Source organism: Oncorhynchus keta, chromosome 35, assembly GCF_023373465.1.
Source record: "Oncorhynchus keta strain PuntledgeMale-10-30-2019 chromosome 35, Oket_V2, whole genome shotgun sequence".
NCBI lineage: Eukaryota > Metazoa > Chordata > Actinopteri > Salmoniformes > Salmonidae > Oncorhynchus > Oncorhynchus keta.
This window is the reverse complement of record NC_068455.1, coordinates 55,919,969-55,937,334: the sequence shown is the minus strand read 5'-3', so window position 1 is coordinate 55,937,334 and position 17,366 is coordinate 55,919,969. Positions and strand designations below refer to the sequence as shown.

Here is a 17,366-nt window from a genome sequence, read left to right as displayed (position 1 = left end):
CTTTGATCACCTTGATTGATGAATTAAGGTCAATATTTAGTAAAGAACTTCCCTCACCTGGTTGTCTAGGTCTTAAATGAACGGAAAAACTAAAAACCTGCAGACACTAGGCCTTCCATGGAATGAGTTTGACGCCCGTGTTAGGGGGGAAAATCTAAAGTTGCACTCCTTGGAGTCACGAGGACCGAGTTGGGGAACTCTGTACTAGGGTGTTGTGGATAGGGATTGTGGATGGGCGTAAGCCGCAAGCTCTGGCTCACAGGGTTGCGTGTTCAATTGCAATGCTAGACAATTATTATTATTATTTATTTTTTTTTATCTAGTCCAAACCTTACCCCTTATTTTAACTATTCGGAATTAACGCCCAAATTGAACCATGGGATGCCCCGGCGACAACAGCAGGTGGCTCAACTGATCACTGTGACAACCCATAAACAACAACGAAATTTGACATTTGGGGAAAAGTCTGGATCTGAAGTCAAACCATGAGATCTTGTTGTCTATGTCAACGTGTTTAGGGACTTATTTGCCATCATCAGTTGTGGGGAGCAGCTCTCTAAAGTGCCTATGAATAACATTAGACCTAATGGTTAATGCAAGTGGGCTGTATACCTAATTCTGTACTTGAATATGACGTATGAGTGATATTAGTGTAGGCTATATTACCAGGTCATAACAATTCTCTCTTTTGTTTTAAACAATGCAATTCAAACACACAAATAACCATACAGGGTGTTTCTTTGTGTTGAACAACGATCTCATGATGTCAATGCATCTCACTAATTGGCATGTGATACAAAGAGGGTAGCGAGCAGCCAAAATAGTCAACAGCAGTGGTAACTTCATCACCAGTAGTATAAAGATAACACGGTCTGTCTCATACACAAATATAGCCCATCTGTTTCACTCAATAGGCATGTGAGAATATTCGCACCCTGGTATTACTGTGGCAAACACAGAGGCGTGGTTTGCTAGAGCGTGAAGAAACATGCCACTGCTCACTCATTTTCTCACTTTACGTGTGGCAATGGCAACAAGCTCTCACAGTCTCACTGCAGAATTAGACATTTGTCCACATTTCCCAAACGTCTAATTTTGAAGTTGCTCCAAACAACAAATTTCTCATTGTTTTTGACAACCTGGATTGCTCCTTCTGCTCTGCATTGTTCCATTGGGGTTAGGGTTAAGTTTAGGTGTTGTATTAAAGGGTTAAGGTTAGGGAAAGGGGAAGCTAACATGCTAAGTATTGTGCAAAGTTTCTAATGATCTAAAATAGTCAGTGATGAGATTCCAACTCACTACATTGCGGTGCCTTTGTTCGCGTTATGTACAGAATAATACCAAATGCTCTGAGACCAGGTTGCTTGGCTGGTTTTGAAGGCATTTCCCAGATGTCCTCGGGATATGTATAGACATCCAATTTCAAAGTCAATCTTGAATGATCTCCCTGGGCAATGTTTTGTTAAGATGTATGCAGCACAGTATGTGTTTACATGATTAGGCTAGTCCTCTCTTGCGCCACATGCGGATAAATCATATGTAATTGCGCAACTTGGAGATCATGTAAAGAGCCATTGGAAAATACACTATCAAAATATAACTAGTGTCACAGCTTGCCTCTTGAAATGACCCTCCACAAGTTCGCCTTATTCGGTATAAAGACAAAAGTGAGGTAATGAAGCCAAGATCCGTCCGAACAGAGATAAATCAGTCCTGCATAAAAGGTTTATCGAATTAATATCGCAGACCATGAATTACATCACAAGTGCATAACCATGCCAGATAGGTCTTACCTTCAGAGTTTGGAGAGTCCCATCACACGAAATGTTTGCCTAGTTATGCGCTGAAACTAAAATAATGTCAGCCTCTACGTCAGGATACCTTCCATAAACAAATTACCAGACCATGTAGGTTGGCTGGCTATGGTCTAGATCACATTGATCGAACTGTACGGATGTAGTTTTTTGGGTAGCATCTAGACCAAACGATAAAGCCTATTGCATGCACTTGCAAGTCCTTGCAAAAAGACGCAGTAAATCATGCGAAAATGAAGTCACAAGTTCCAGATATGAGATCCGTTGGAGTTGATGCTCCACAGCTACAGGTCTCAAATTCACGTCTGCCCATGCGCTTATGCAACGCACTACTACTGCCAGCTGCCAGCATTTAGCGCCAAGTTAAAATAGATGCCTGTTGCGGTTTTACTCTCTTTACTCGAGATCGCTAGAGCCGTACATAAGTAATATGCTGTGCTGTGAGGTTAACACTGCAGTGGTTCAGCTCAATCTCCTGTCGCACAGTTCAGCCTATTTGCGATGCATCATCGTATACAGCACTCCACCGCCAATAAATGTGCATGAATGATGACGGTATTTATTTATACATTTGGGGCATATAGGCCTGGTTATTTTGTTCTTGGGCAATCTGTTTGAATAGTCTTTCACATTGATAGGTAGATGTAGACATGGGTTACATTTTACCGCTTTTTCGGGACGAATTTAGGTTAATATAAGCCTTACACACAGGCACACTGTCTGTTTGACATATCAGTGATCAACATGCAAAACATCTAGGCTGCATATCCTCTGAACATTCTGACATTGCGAGACTACAGAGAACGTTCGTGGCATGTCGTTGTCCAAGAATTGAGCAGCCTCCTGATTCAGAATGTTTTATGTGGTCTTGTTAATCAATCGATTTTACAACAGTAGGCTATTTATTAGTATCAATAAAGACATTGGTGGCTCATGTCACAGAGAGAGAGACTCGGAATGCCCGTGTGTTTTTAAACTAGAGATGCCCACGTGATGTCAATCAATCTTAAATTCAGAATTTAAACCAATGATATTGCAGTACTCACAAATGCCCATCCTCCAAAGTTCTGCCCAACCAGGAAGTTAGAAGCCGGCGGTGTCAGAGGTAGGTTTTAACTTTATGGAAACGTCACGTCGTATCTTTTGTAAAATAACACTATATCATCAGCACAAATATACTGATGTCACTTAACTTTTATTTTTCTCTGCCATAAGTCATTTATAAGATGGGGCAAATAGAAGCCGATACATGTTACTTTCACGTTCACTATTGCCTTTCTCTGGTTGACTGCATGCTTTACCAACAGTCACTGTCCGGGTATAGTTGATCAGCTAACCAGTGTAGTCATTTAGTGGACACGTCATATTATACTTATCATAAGTACTGTATTACTTGCCCTACTGAAGCCTACAATTCTCTGCATTTCTGTCTATAGCTTACTATACAATCAGACTGTGATAGGAAATATAGGTAGTCTATTCGGTGTCAATAACCGTTTATTTTTGTCTCATCTCATACCAGACCATTGGCTAAGCTAAATAAGCGGGTTGTTTCCTTCAGTGGAAACTGCAACACACTCAGCTTCTCACAGGTTGTGGAGCGGGCCCTGGGACATGGGCACCTGTTTATTTTCATACACTGATCTTCTCTTGTATACACATCGATTCATTGTATACATTCCAGAGGACTGACGAGAGGTTACTAAAAGGCACCATGGACAGCCAGGAGGTGGGAGCCATGCTAGAGGAGTGTCACATGGCTGCGTCTGCAGCAGGTCTGGTGGTTGTGGAGCCCACAGAGGAAGTCAAGCTCAACTTCCAAAGATACAGAGGTACTCCAGCAGAGGGTGCTCTTTGCCTAGTTCTAAAATTATGGCTGGGACAAAGTTTGTAGCTTTGCGGGGCCATAATGTGTTGTCAGGTGTTTAAATCTAGCGTAGAATAGGATTAAATCCAAATCAAATAACTTAATTTGCCTTCCTGAGTTGCGCAGCGGTCTAAGGCAATGCATCGCAGTGTTGCAATGTCACAACAGCCTGGGGTTAGATCCAGTCACTAATGGCTGTGACTGGTAGTGCCATAGGGTGGTGCACAATTGGCACAGCGTTGTCCGGGTTAGGGGAGGATTTGGCCGGGGGGACTTTACTTGGCTCATTGCGCTCTAGCGACTTGTGGCGGGCGGGGCGCCTGCAGGCTGACTTCTCTCTTCAGTTGATCAGTTTTTTCTTGGTGTAGCTGGAACCACCGCTACCTCACCTGAGCGTAGTTTTCTGTCGGAGTAAACCCTCGAGGTTTACTGTTTGTTTTATTGTTCACATCTTTATGCAGGAGTTTGTTTTCAACTCACTCACTATCGAGTGAATGCAAAGGGGTTCTTACAAAAAGGAGATCTTACAAAAAGGACAGCCGTGTTTTTATATTATAAACGTCAGTAATGCAGATTTTGTCCATCTTCAGGAAACTCATTTGTGTGAAAAATTGTCTCTTTTTTTTCAGTCACAATAGGGAGATAGGCCTATCTCGGTCATGGATCAAACCATTCTGCTGGTGTTTTGACGCTTATCCACAAGTTGAAACGCGACATTCTATAATCTACATCTTCACGATGGGTCATTTGTTTTGTACTTTTACGCATTTTTCTCCCCAATTTCATGACATCCAATTGGTAGTTACAGTATTGTCCCATCGCTACAACTCCCCTACGGACTTGTGATGGTCGAGAGCCATGCGTCCTCCGAAACATGACCCTGCCAAGCTGCACTGCTTCTTGACACACTGCTCGCTTAACCTGGAAACCGTCCGTGCCATTGTGTCAGAGGAAACACCATCCAGCTGGTGACCTAAGTCAGCTTGCAGGCGTCCGGCCCGCCATAAGGAGTCGCTAGAGCGTGATGAGACAAGGAAGTACCGGCCAGCCAAACCCTCCCCTAACCCGGACGACACTGGGCCAATTGTGCACCGCCTCATGGGTCTCCCAGTCATGGTGGGCTGTGACACAGCCTGGAATCTAACCCGGGTCCATAGTGATGTGCCTTACACCGCTGCACCACTCAGGAGGACAATGCTATTTTCATCATCTGTAATGTGTATGGACATAACTCGAAAGGTGCTCCAAATAAGACCCCTTTTTTTCCCAAATTGCCAGAGAATTATAGGATTTACACAACAAATATTCAGAGACTTTAAATCTCTCAGTGGATTTTAACGAAACACCTGATGACTCATTCTAGGTGGGAAATGATCAGCAAAGCAATCAAACTAGCAATATCATCAGAACATTATGCAAGGATCTCTCTGATGATGCCTGGCATTATTTCAAGCCGGGTGCAAAGGGCTATACAGTGGCTCAAAAAAGTATTTAGTCAGCCACCAATTGTGCAAGTTCTCCCACTTAAAAAGATGAGGCCTGTAATTTTCATCATAGGTACACTTCAACTATGACAGACAAAATTAGAAAATAAAATCCAGAAAATCACATTGTAGGATTTGTAATGAATTTATTTGCAAATTATGGTGGAAAACTTTTGTTATTGACCAAATACTTATTTATCTCAATACTTTGTTATATACCCTTTGTTGGCAATGACAGAGGTCAAATGTTTTCTATAAGTCTTCACAAGGTTTTCACACACTGTTGCTGGTATTTTGGCCCATTCCTCCATGCATATCTCCTCTAGAGCAGTGATGTTTTGGGGCTGTTACTGGGCAACACAGACTTTCAACTCGCTCCAAAGATTTTCTATGGAGTTGAGATCTGGAGACCGGCTAGGCCACTCCAGGACCTTAATGCGTCTTACGAAGCCACTCCTTCGTTGCCAGGGCGGTGTGTTTGGGATCATTGTCATGCTGAAAGATCCAGCCACGTTTCATCTTCACAATGCCCTTGCTGATGGAAGGAGGTTTTCACTCAATCTCACGATACATGGCCCCATTCATTCTTTCATTTACACAGATCAGTTGTCTTGATCCCTTTGCAGAAAACAGCCCCAAAGCATGATGTTTCCACCCCCATGCTTCACAGTAGTTATGGTGTTCTTTGGATGCAACTCAACATTCTTTGTCCTCCAAACATGACGAGTTGAGTTTTTACCAAAAAGTTATATTTTTGTTTCATCTGACCATATGACATTCTCCCAATCTTCTTCTGGATCATCCAAATGCTCTCTAGCAAACTTCAGACGGGCCTGGACATGTACTGGCTTAAGCAGGGGGACACGTCTGGCACTGCAGGATTTGAGTCCTTGGCGGCGTAGTGTGTTACTGATGGTAGGCTTTGTTACTTTTGTCCCAGCTCTCTGCAGGTCATTCACTAGGTCCCCCCGTGTGGTTCTGGGATTTTTGCTCACCGTTCTTGTGATCATTTTGACCCCACGGGGTGAGATCTTGCGTGGAGCCCCAGATCGAGGGAGATTATCAGTGGTCTTGTAGGGCTTCCATTTCCTAATAATTGCTCCCACAGTGGATTTCTTCAAACCAAGCTTCTTACCTATTGCAGATTCAGTCTTCCCAGCCTGGTGCAGGTCTACAATTTTGTTTCTGGTGTCCTTTGACAGCTCTTTGGTCTTGGCCATAGTGGAGTTTGGAGTGTGACTGTTTGAGGCTGTGGACAGGTGTCTTTTATACTGATAACAAGTTCAAACAGGTGCCATTAATACAGGTAACGAGTGGAGGACAGAGGATCCTCTTAAAGAAGAAGTTACAGGTCTGAGAGCCAGAAATCTTGCTTGTTTGTAGGTGACCAAATACTTATTTTCCACCATCATTTGCAAATAAATTCATTAAAAATCCTACAATGTGATTTTCTGGAGAGAAAAAAATCTAATTTTGTCTGTCATAGTTGAAGTGTACCTATGATGAAAATTACAGGCCTCGTGTTTTTAAGTGGGAGAACTTGCAAAATTGGTGGCTGACTAAATACTTTTTTGCCCCACTGTGTATGTATGTATGTATGTATGTATGTATGTATGTATGTATGTATGTATGTATGGATATTTCTTAATTCCATTATTCTACTTTTAGATTTATGTATTGGTGTGAATTGTTAGATACTACTGCACTGTTGGAGCTTGGAACACAAGCATTTCGATACACCCGCAATAACATCTGCTAAATATGTGTATGTGATTTGAATTCTTCAACTATGAAGTTCGAGTTGTAGCCATTAAATGTGCCAACGAGCTGAAGCACCTGAAGCACCTTAGAGAAAAAGATTTGATGAGTGAATTTGAGCATTTCTGAAGGAAGATGATCTTTCTCAAGAAGAAGACTCTATTTAAATCTTTACAATTAGAACATCTTTACACAGATTTGGCAAAGGGTGCCTTTGTCAGACCAAGAGATAAATGGATTGAAGAGGGGGAATGAAACACCAGTTATTTTTAATTATCACCATTTATCAATTCCTTTTATGAAAACCTTTACAACTCACAATTTCAGGGAGATGGTTGTGAAAGCTACATTTGCCACATTCAGAATTATGTCCCTGTAATTGAAGATGATTTCCACTCAGTTTTGCGACTCACCTGTGTCTATTGAAGAAATTGGATAGAGTCTGAATTCAATGAAAAAAGGTAAATCACCTGGCCCTGATGGCCAGTCAGTTGAATTCCACATGCAGTTTTGGAAGTTACTAGAAGACCCTATTTTTAATATGTTTCAAAATTGCATTGAAAATGGTGAAATGGTCTCCACTATGAAACAGGACCTTATTTCACTGTTTCCGAAGCCTGGTAAAGACCCTTCTCTCATTGACAATTGGAGACCAATTCATTTATGAAATATTGATTGCTCTGGTTTATGCCAAATGATTAAAGAAAGCAATAGATACCATTTATAAATTAGACTCAAACAGGATTTATGAAAGACAGTCACAAGTTCCAACATTTGTTTAGTCCTGAACCTTTTAGATTATTCAGATGCAATTGACTCGGATGCTGTTTTATTTTTGTACTTTTGTAAAGATGTTGAACATGAATTTCTCTTTCGGTCTCTGAAACTTATTGGTTAAGGTGAACATTTTTATCAAAGTCATTCACATATTTTACAAATATATAAATAGTTATGTGATACTGAATCTTTTGGATATATTAAGGTATCAACACAGGTGTATGAGAGGGATGCCCAATTTCACCCTTTTTATTCATTTTGGTAGTGGAACTTCTATCTCTAGATATTCTGAATAATGCAAACCTGCATGGCATATCCATTTTTAACAGATAAATCCACATTTCCCAACTGGCTGACAATACACCTTAAAAAAAAAATAATAAGACCAAGACCATGCCCTTAATGCTATCACGGCATTCTCTGTTGCATCTGTATTAAAACTGAATGTTTTCTAAATGTGAAATCTTATGTTTATATGACTCTGATAGAAATAAAATATTCCTGTAAAGGACTGTTAAATATTTAGGAATACATCTATCCAAAAACCACTTCGTCAGTATATTTATGAATTTCTCTCCTAAAAAAAATGTAAATTAATATATTAAATAATTGTCTATAAAGGGATCAAATCAAATTTTATTGGTCACATTGTCACGCTCGTCGTAATGATTAGACCAAGGCGCAGCGTGAATAGAGTTCCATATATTTTAATAAAACTAAAACTCACCAAAACAATAAAGAACAAATTAAGCGTGAAGCTACTGGTGTGCCCTCAGGCAACTACATGTAGACAAGATCCTACAACTAACAATGGGGAAAATGGCTACCTAAATATCATCCCCAATCAGAGACAACAATAAACAGCTGTCTCTGATTGGGAACCATATCAGGCCAACATAGATATGCAAAAACCCTAGATGACAAAAACCCTAGACATTCAACTAGAGTACCCACCCAAGTCACACCCTGACGTAACCAAAATATATAGAAAAACAGAGAATCTAAGGTCGGGGCGTGACGCACATACACATGGTTAGCAGATGTTAATGCGAGTGTAGAAACACAAGCATTTTGCTATTTCTGACAGTGCAGTAATATCTAACAAGTAATTAACAAATTCACAATGACTACCTTATACACACAAGTGTAAAGGGATGAATAAGAATATGTACATAAAATATATGGATGAGTGATGGCCGTGCGGCATATTGCAGTCGATGGTATAGAGTACAGTATATATGAGATGAGTAATGTAAGGTATGTAATCATTATATAAAGTGGCATTGTTTAAAGCGACTAGTAATGCATGTATTACATCCAACGATTCATTGTTAAAGTGGCTAGAGATTTGAGTCCGTATGTTGGCAGCAGCCACTCAATGTTAGTGATGGCTGTTTAACAGTCTGATAGCTGCTGTTTTTCAGTCTCTTGGTCCCAGCTTGATGCACCTGTACTGACCTCTCCTTTTGGGTGATAGCGGGGTGAACAGGCAGTGGCTCGGGTGGTTGTTGTCCGTGATGATCTTTATGGCCTTCCTGTGACATCGGGTGGTGTAGGTGCCCTGGAGGGCAGGTAGTTTGACCCCGGTGATGCGTTGTGCAGACCTCACTACCCTTTTTGGAGAGCCTTACGGTTGAGGGCGGTGCAGTTACCGTACCAGGCTTTGATACAGCCTGACAGGATGCTCTCGATTGTGCATCTGTAAAGGTTTGGCAGTGTTTTCGGTGACAAGCCAAATATCTTCAGCGTCCTGAGGTTGAAGAGGCGCTGTTTTCTCCTTCTTCACAATGCTGTCTGTGTGGGTGGACCATTTCAGTTCGATCACGGACAATCTATATTTGGAAGAGTGCTTCTGTCCAAGGCAGAGGGGCCGTCTCGCTTTGTGTACCCCTTATTATCTTTATTTGTAAATCCCTCGCCCTGTAAAGAGATCAACAAGACCTTTCTTGACTTCATCTGTAAAAATAGGTCTCACAAACTAAACAAGTAGTTCCTCTCGAATAAAATATCTGAAGGACTGGAAATGTTGCATTTTGTTGACATAACACTTTCAATATAATTTGGTTGAAAAGGTGTGTCGACAATACAGAATCCATTTGGTATTTCATTCCAAACAATGTGTTTAATAAATTGGGAGGTCTTCCGTTTTTATTGAAATGTAATTATATTCCTGAAAGATTAGCCGCGAAATTGGTTAGGTTTTACCAACAAGCTTTAATGTCCTTTTGGGATTGTATTTAGTAGTTTCTTGTTTATACCTTTGTTTTGTTGGACATGTTTGATGTAGGGATGTAAATTGTTAATTTTGTATAAAAAAATATAAAAAATACATTGGTGCAGCTGGCTTCCGGATTATGCGAGCGGGTGTCAAGAAGCGCGGCTTGGCGGGTCATGTTTCGGAGGACGCATGACTCGACCTTCGCCTCTCCCGATCCCGTTGGGGAGTTGCAGTGATGAGACGAGATCTTAATCATGGAAAAGTGGGTTAAAAATAACTATCATTTATTGTGAATGACCTTATCGCTTACTGTATAATGAACCCGTAGATCTCAAATAGGCCCGTTTTAACTTCAGAGTAGCTTTTAGGGATTCTCAAAGCATGATATTTAAGTAAACTTTTTTTTGTTGTTGTTGAACTTTTCTGTATTGTTTTTCTCTTCACCCATATTCTGTCCCCTTATTTCCAGAGTCCCTGTCAGTTGAACTGAGCATGCTACTGCAGGAGGCAGTGGCGATGAGGTGGCCATTTGTACCAGAGAAGTGGCAGTACAAGCAGTCCGTCACTTCCCAGGACAAAGTCAACTTGAAGGACGTCATTAGTCTGCATCTACCACAGCTACTGGTAATATGGCCCTACACGGATGCCACTCATATCAAAGCAAAATCAAACAAAGCACTCCCTGATGAAGGCATGTGTGTTCTAAATGTGTCAATGGTAGACTAGGGTGACATGTGGGACGCAGGCTAAGATATATTTTTAAAACTGTGTTTAATTTATATATAAAAAAATATTATTTTGACTCTTCTGATTCAAGATGCCCCCCCCCCCAAAAAAAATAGCAATTTATCACAAAAAGACTGTCTTCGAAGTATTTTTTTTTTAAACTTTTGATTCATTTTAATGTGTCAGGCTCTGCTGAAGGCGTCCATCTTGGCCAGGGAACCCCAGTGGGCAGCAAGTGTGGTCTTCCTGATGGATCGGTTCCTGTATTGGACAGATGAGTCCAGCCGGCTGCTGAAGATCACCAAGCTCCTCCACAGACACTACCCAGGAACCCCAATCGCCCCCCAGCTGGTCATACGACAGGCCAGGGTCTATCTCAATGACGGTGAGTGAGGTCATCATTCTGCGACTTCAGACTATATTTCTCACAGATTGGTTATTTGTTGTTTACTGACGATATTAGAGTCCAGCTCTTTATCATGTGGTGTTTCCATGCTGTCTGTGTATTGGAATACTAGTTTTCTGTTTATCTGTTTTTAATTTATTTACCATACTATCAAGATAAAGCTCCTTAACCTTTAAGTATAATTCCACCCCAAAAGTATATCTTGAAAACGTGATTGCTGACAAGCAAAACATGTTGCGAGTATGCCAACAATGGACTAATGAAACAAATACCAAAAAAATAGTTTTGGGCTGAATCATTTGTCATGCTTGTTGTCTCGCCCACAGGTAAACTCCAGAAGGCAGAGTACATACTGAGCAGTCTCATCAACACGAGTGGAGCAACAGGTAGGCTTACAAAATACAATTCTCTTACCATTTAATGTTCCCCCATGAGGGTCTCTGTCAACATGCGTGTTTGAAATCTGCAGGTTGCTGGATATATCAGTCTGACAGCGATAGGACTCTCATCCAGGCGGTCAGTGTGCAAGTGCGTGGACAGGTTCTGCAGAAACTGGGTAAGGGAAGAAAGAGAGGGAGAGGAAGTATAGCATTATGTCTACGCATCCTTCCCCCCCATCTCTGAATTGTATGTTTCGTCTCAGGACTGTGGCTGGAGGCTGCTGAGCTGATCTGGACCTCCCTGGTCGGCTATTACGCTCTTCCTCAACCTGATAAAAAGGTGGAGCCTAAACATCCAGTGCACCCCAATGAATAACTGAATACTAAATCACGCAATCGGTGAACTGCTCATATTTTTCCTCCAGTGGTGTTAAAAACTACTTTATGAAGGTTTAATATGTGTTTAGTATGCGTTTTAACTCGGTATGCATTTTGATTTGTAGGGCATTGGAACGTCCCTCGGGATTCTGGCCAACATATTGGTGTCTATGAATGATGGCGACTTCCATGCATTTAAGACCAATCCGGGCATTGACTTGGTGAGCACTCAGTCTTTAACCAATGAAATCACTTGTGTTCTGAAGATACACATTGACGTCTGCGTAAGTTGTATGATTTATGACGCTTTTCTAATGTCTCTGACCGCTACATGACCTCAGTGTATGCCTTTATGTCTGGAGTAGTGTTTCCTTGAGAACGATGGCCACCGTCTCCTCTCAGCAGCTGCGGCAGCTAAAATGGCGGTGGTGTACAGCCAGTATGCCTCACTGTACGTGTTAACCAATGTGGTGAGTCCTCTCTTTCTCTCTTTTGTGTTTGTCGTGGGGGGGTTGTGGTGGATAAGCGAGAAGTCTTCTAGAGAGGCTGGAGCTTACTGCTAGGTGAGCACTGTGACACAACTGCCTATTAACATAATACTAGATATTATGCTAAGTCATTCTCTTTCTTTCTTTCTCCCTCCAGGTCACCCAAGGCACCTGTCTGTTGTCCTACAGTTTCTCAGTAGAATGCCCCCCCTCGGACAAACACTCCTTCCTCCTCCAGGCCAAGGAGGCCTTTGAAATCGGCCTACTTACCAAAACAGAGGGGGACATGGTCACCAGCAAACAGGAGCTCCACACATTCCTCAAGGCAGCCTACTCTCTGACTGTCAGTCACAAGTGGCTGGGCACCCCTCAGAAGACAGTGGACCAGGCCAGATTGGTATGCCGGGAGGCTTTGGAGAAGTTCTATGCCTACTGCCATGCAGACAGCCAACAGAGAGATGCTCTTTGCACTGGAGTTATGAGTCTGATAACCCAAGTGAAGATTCTATTGCGGGTCAATCCATTCTTTAACTCAGACAAGGGGTCGTTCATCCCAGATAGCTATAGAGACGTGGTGGAAGAGCGAGCAGTGCGGTTCACTCTGGATGGTTTCTCCCAGGTGATGGGGAGGTTCAGGCAGTACCACACCTCAGTGTGTGAGGCCTCTGAGGCAAGCTGTAGGAGGAAACATGAAGGCCACCAGGCTGGACTCTGTATAACAGCACTGGGGACCACGGCAACGGCCCCTAACACAGAGTGTGCCACTGAGAACCACAAGCCCCAAAAAGCCACACATAAAGAAGAGTTACACAGAGACAAAGCACCCTTTTGTTTAGCTCCAAGGTTACCTCAGGAACAGGAGCTCTGTACAACTCTGGGTAGCACTGAAGAGCTACCAAGCAATAGCTATAATAAAATGTCCCTCAAATCACTCAGTAGCAGCTTTGGGTCCTCATTTGAAAAAGTCTCTTTGAACAGCACTGGTTCTCCCCTCAGCTGTAGTGGCAACAAAGATGTCAGTGTTCCGGATAAGGTAAACATGGAGTATCTGTGCGATCCAAACTGTCTCACCGAGGTTAGTGAAGATGGGTTGGAAAATGGGTCCGAATCTAAAAGCAAGACCAGGAAAAGAGATATCAGAGCAAGTCTCAGTGCTCAGGCAGGTTCCAACTCTTCCACCCGGGTCACTTCCTCATCATCCACCCACACCGGAAGTGATGTTGAGCCGTTTGAAATTATCGATGAACAGAGTCTAATAGAGACTGTGGAGACCGAGGAGGAGTGTCGCAGGTGTGGTGCGTCAGTGTCGGTGAGACCTACAGGAGACGGAGTAGTGACTCATCCAGAGTACCAAGACAAGTCGAGGACTTCCTCTTTTAGCTCCATTGGCGACAGCCTCGGCTCCCAGTCATCATGGCAGAAACTATCCCTATCTGACACATCCCGGGAGGCAGCTGCAGTACCACAAATAGGTTCTGCAGCCCCAGCAGCTGTAAATGAACACCGAGGTCCCGCCTCCTCGCAGATAGTTCCGAACTTCACTGTGGATCAAGAAGCAGAAACGGAGGACGACACTGGATCCCCTCACCCCTTTGGGCCTAACAGTGCTGCAGCGTATCACAGAAGACCTCCACAACTAGGATCTGAGGGCCTCATCCCAGAGCAGTGTCTCTCTACAGAGATAGACAGCTCCTATGAGATGGTGGAGAAAGAGATAGGACACATAGTCCACAACACTGAACCCTGTGCTGGAGAGAAGCAGATTCCCTCTCACCCAAACTCCTCATGCTATACCTGTCTAAAGCACGGCATCATGGGTGGTCTAGTGCCTGAGAACCAGTACGTTTTGACAGAGGAGGACTACATCGCCCTCCTGGCTGGGATGTGTCATGGCTGTATGTTAAAGAGACTGCAGAGTGACATGAAATTCAAGCTTGGGAAACAGAAAAGCGCCTACAGTGAGTTCCTTTTGCCTCGTAGTGTTATAGAAAATGTAAAGTCACGGTTGTTTTGTGTTTTTCAAGGTAAAAGGCAACTTGAAATACTTGAAATAATTATTAAGTACTAATAAGATGAAATATACAAATGTAATGTTTACATACAGTTCAATGCTTTCAAAAGGTTTAATGCACCAACAGCCACTTCAGATAGAGCTTATTTAACATTAAGATTATGTTACATAAGATGCTCAATTTCTTGAACTTGTACTCGACTATCCTTGTGATGGAAATGACTCGGTTCTGAACATATACACTATTTCCAGCATACACAGTGGTTCATGGTGAACTTGACACCGGTTGCACTGAAGTTTACAAAACAGAAATGACAAGTTGCGTAGTAATAACCTCTAAAAAAAACCAGTGTTCTTTTCTCCAGGTGCTCTCCTTCTGAAGTACTCCAGGGCCTCTGGATTGTGGACATCCAGAGAGACCTATGTGTACATCGGAGAGCCAATAGGGAAGCAAGGCCAGCAGAGAATAGCATTATGGGTACAGTTTCTACACCAAGAGGAGAGGCTGAGTAGGTCAGTAGGGATAAATCAAGATTGAATTGAATCCAGCTTTGACGCACAGGAACATCTGAGTCCTAACTTCAGAGATACTCACATTTTCGCACAGTCTCCCATCGACATCGATGCATGATTTTATGTGTTGCAAAAGTGAACATTGTGTGCCCGTCTCGAGTGAGGATTGGGCCCTAACGTGAACATGTTCTCCGCGTTTTCATTTCCCCCTTCAGCTATGTGGGGAAGGAGTACCTAGAACCTAAGGGCATTCAGTTCCACCTGAGTGACGTGGAGAGGCAGATGACGGCCCAGTACTATGTGACAGAGTTTAACAAGAGACTCTACAAGGAGAAAGTGACCGCTCAGATCTTCTTCATCCCTTCAGAAGTGCTACTGGTAAGGCATTAACTAACGTCCCACGAATCATTGATTCATTGGCGATTGTAAGTGCTCTGATAGCCTGGGCTCAGATCTGTTTGAGCAACTCCATAGAAGTTGACTATACAGCACAAACAGGTCTGGGCCCAGGCTAGTACTCCGTGGCTTAGCTTCCTGATGTATTATGCAGTGAGGTGATTGACATTTTAATAACACTGTTCAAAATGAAATATTGCCATACTTTTCCAGACACCACAGACAGACAGACACACACACACACACACACACACACACACACACACACACACACACACACACACACACACACACACAACTAATATTTTTTATCATTTGATTTGCTTTTTTAATTAGCATTGGGACCTGTTGTGCCAAAGCCACACTTCACCAAATCAAATTAAATCGAGCACATTTCATACACAGTGAGTGTGCTTTATCCTAAGAAGAAAGAAACCAATCCAAAGAAAGAAACAAACTTCACCATGGTCATATTGAAAGATGGGATTTTTATTTTCTGATAGCTGCTTATTGTGAAGGACTGTTTTTACTTGCTATGACTGATATGTGGTTGTTTTATCGGCCTTGGTTGAGTGCATTGACTATAAGTCGCTCCTGAATAAGATTGTCGACTAAATTACCAAAACGTATTGTAAAATGTCATGTTTACACATCTTCAGAAGAAGTGAACCTTCCTCCTGTTTAGACAGCTGCTTGTTTTGTTTCAGATCTTGGAGGGGGATGAGGTGGTGGACTGTGTGACAGTGGAGCCCTACATGCTGGGGGACTTTGTGAAGCTCACCAACAACACTACTAAAGTGGACAAGCGGTTCAAGGCGTCAGAATATGGAATCGCTTTTGGACATTTCACCTACCAGTTCTCTGGATGCCAAGAGGTTGTTGTCGACCTACAAGGTGTGCGTGCGTGTGTACATGCGTGTGTGTGCTTGTGCAGTGTGCGTGTGTCTGTCTATGCCTCAGGTGAATATAACATTCATTTGTTGAATCTTATAATTCAGCATTTTACATTACATTTTCTATATGTCACTAAATGTTTTTCTTTTTTTTCCCTCTCTCTTCTCTCTTTTCTTTCTCCCCAGGGTGGGTGACCGCCAATGGGAAGGGGCTGACGTACCTCACAGACCCTCAGATCCACTCTCTCAGGACCCCTAAAGGTGCCACCAACTTCGCTGAGAGGGGGGTCAGTTATTTCCTAAAGGACCAGCATGGACCAGAATGCAACAGTATTTGTGACCTACTGTCACTGGGCAAACTGCAGTAACATACGTCTTGAAAACAGTGATGTCTACTCCAGATAGAGATGTGTGTGTTTGCTTGGGGCTCCTTGACAACTCTCGAACAACATATTGTTTTGGCCTAAAATATGTGCATCGCGATCCCCTACTACAATGCACAATGCACATTCTGACCTATTAGACATGGGCTGATCCTGTGGTGAAAACAGCAGTGTAGTGAAGCACATTCGGTAGCATGTGATTTCATTTCAAGAAGTGAGAATTGTCTGCCCCGTTTACCAACCACAACCAGTTCTGTTAAAATCAGGCCGTACTGTATTTTCAATGTACTGTAAATGTTTTTGTGACCCTTGATACCACTCTCGTTTATGTGTTTATGTATTTATTACCTAAGGCCTGCGCACTGTTGTAGTCCAAAGTTTTATTAAATTGACATTGATCTGTTTTAATTGCTTTTGAATTCATTAAATCGTATCACAGAAATGAAAGAGGAACCTGTGTATCCGTTCACCTGTCTCTAGACCAAACACTGGATGGATTGTTGCTCGACTGATTCGACCAAACAAGGAAGTAACATCCATTGGTCTGGTTAGATTAGCCAGAATAGCACCTGACACTCACCACAAACAAAAAACAAAAGAGGTGCAAAATGATTTGTTAATTCAATGTTTACTTGATCACATCTCGCTGAGTGAACCAGGGATGTATTCATTAGGCACCAAATGGAAGAAAATTGAAACGGGGAGGGGCTACTTAGATTTGTCCAATAAGAAATACTCATTTTGTTTTAAAACATTTACAGTTGTGTGCCCTAATGGAAACAAATCGGAATGACTTACACAATATTCACGAGGCGTAAGTTCAGGCGCTCTAGTTCTTTGCATCAGGTGACTTGCCCATCCCCCTGGATCATAT

General features: G+C 42.4%; 2 protein-coding genes across 10 annotated transcripts in view; one reads left to right on the top strand and one right to left on the bottom strand.

The window, feature by feature from the left end:
- Positions 1 to 2,122, bottom strand: part of LOC118368668 (RAS guanyl-releasing protein 2-like) — a 126,574-nt gene extending 124,452 nt beyond the window's left edge. For 3 of the 8 annotated variants that reach the window (XR_008093201.1, XM_052497153.1, XM_052497152.1), the window contains exon 1: positions 1,794 to 2,118. The gene's annotated coding sequence lies outside the window, so the exon portion shown is untranslated. Of the gene's footprint in view, positions 1 to 1,793 lie in introns of all 8 variants that reach the window. The other 5 variants (XM_052497149.1, XM_052497150.1, XR_008093200.1 and 2 more) reach the window with 4 other exon arrangements.
- A 100-nt stretch (positions 2,123 to 2,222) lies between these two features.
- Positions 2,223 to 16,896, top strand: alpk1 (alpha-kinase 1). Of its 2 annotated transcripts, none has more exons than XM_035752959.2 (15): positions 2,223 to 2,369; positions 2,880 to 2,919; positions 3,499 to 3,646; positions 10,388 to 10,542; positions 10,831 to 11,029; positions 11,377 to 11,436; positions 11,520 to 11,606; positions 11,694 to 11,770; positions 11,934 to 12,029; positions 12,174 to 12,278; positions 12,454 to 14,254; positions 14,673 to 14,820; positions 15,036 to 15,198; positions 15,924 to 16,110; positions 16,296 to 16,896. In XM_035752959.2, exons 3-15 carry the CDS (start codon positions 3,529 to 3,531, stop codon positions 16,475 to 16,477), a joined length of 3,378 nt encoding a protein of 1,125 aa, XP_035608852.1. In that variant the 5' UTR covers positions 2,223 to 2,369; positions 2,880 to 2,919; positions 3,499 to 3,528; the 3' UTR covers positions 16,478 to 16,896. The 2 variants fall into 2 exon arrangements, with proteins under 2 accessions (XP_035608852.1, XP_035608851.1); XM_035752958.2 differs by having other exon boundaries at positions 2,224 to 2,369; positions 2,854 to 2,919.
- Positions 16,897 to 17,366: the final 470 nt, after the last annotated feature.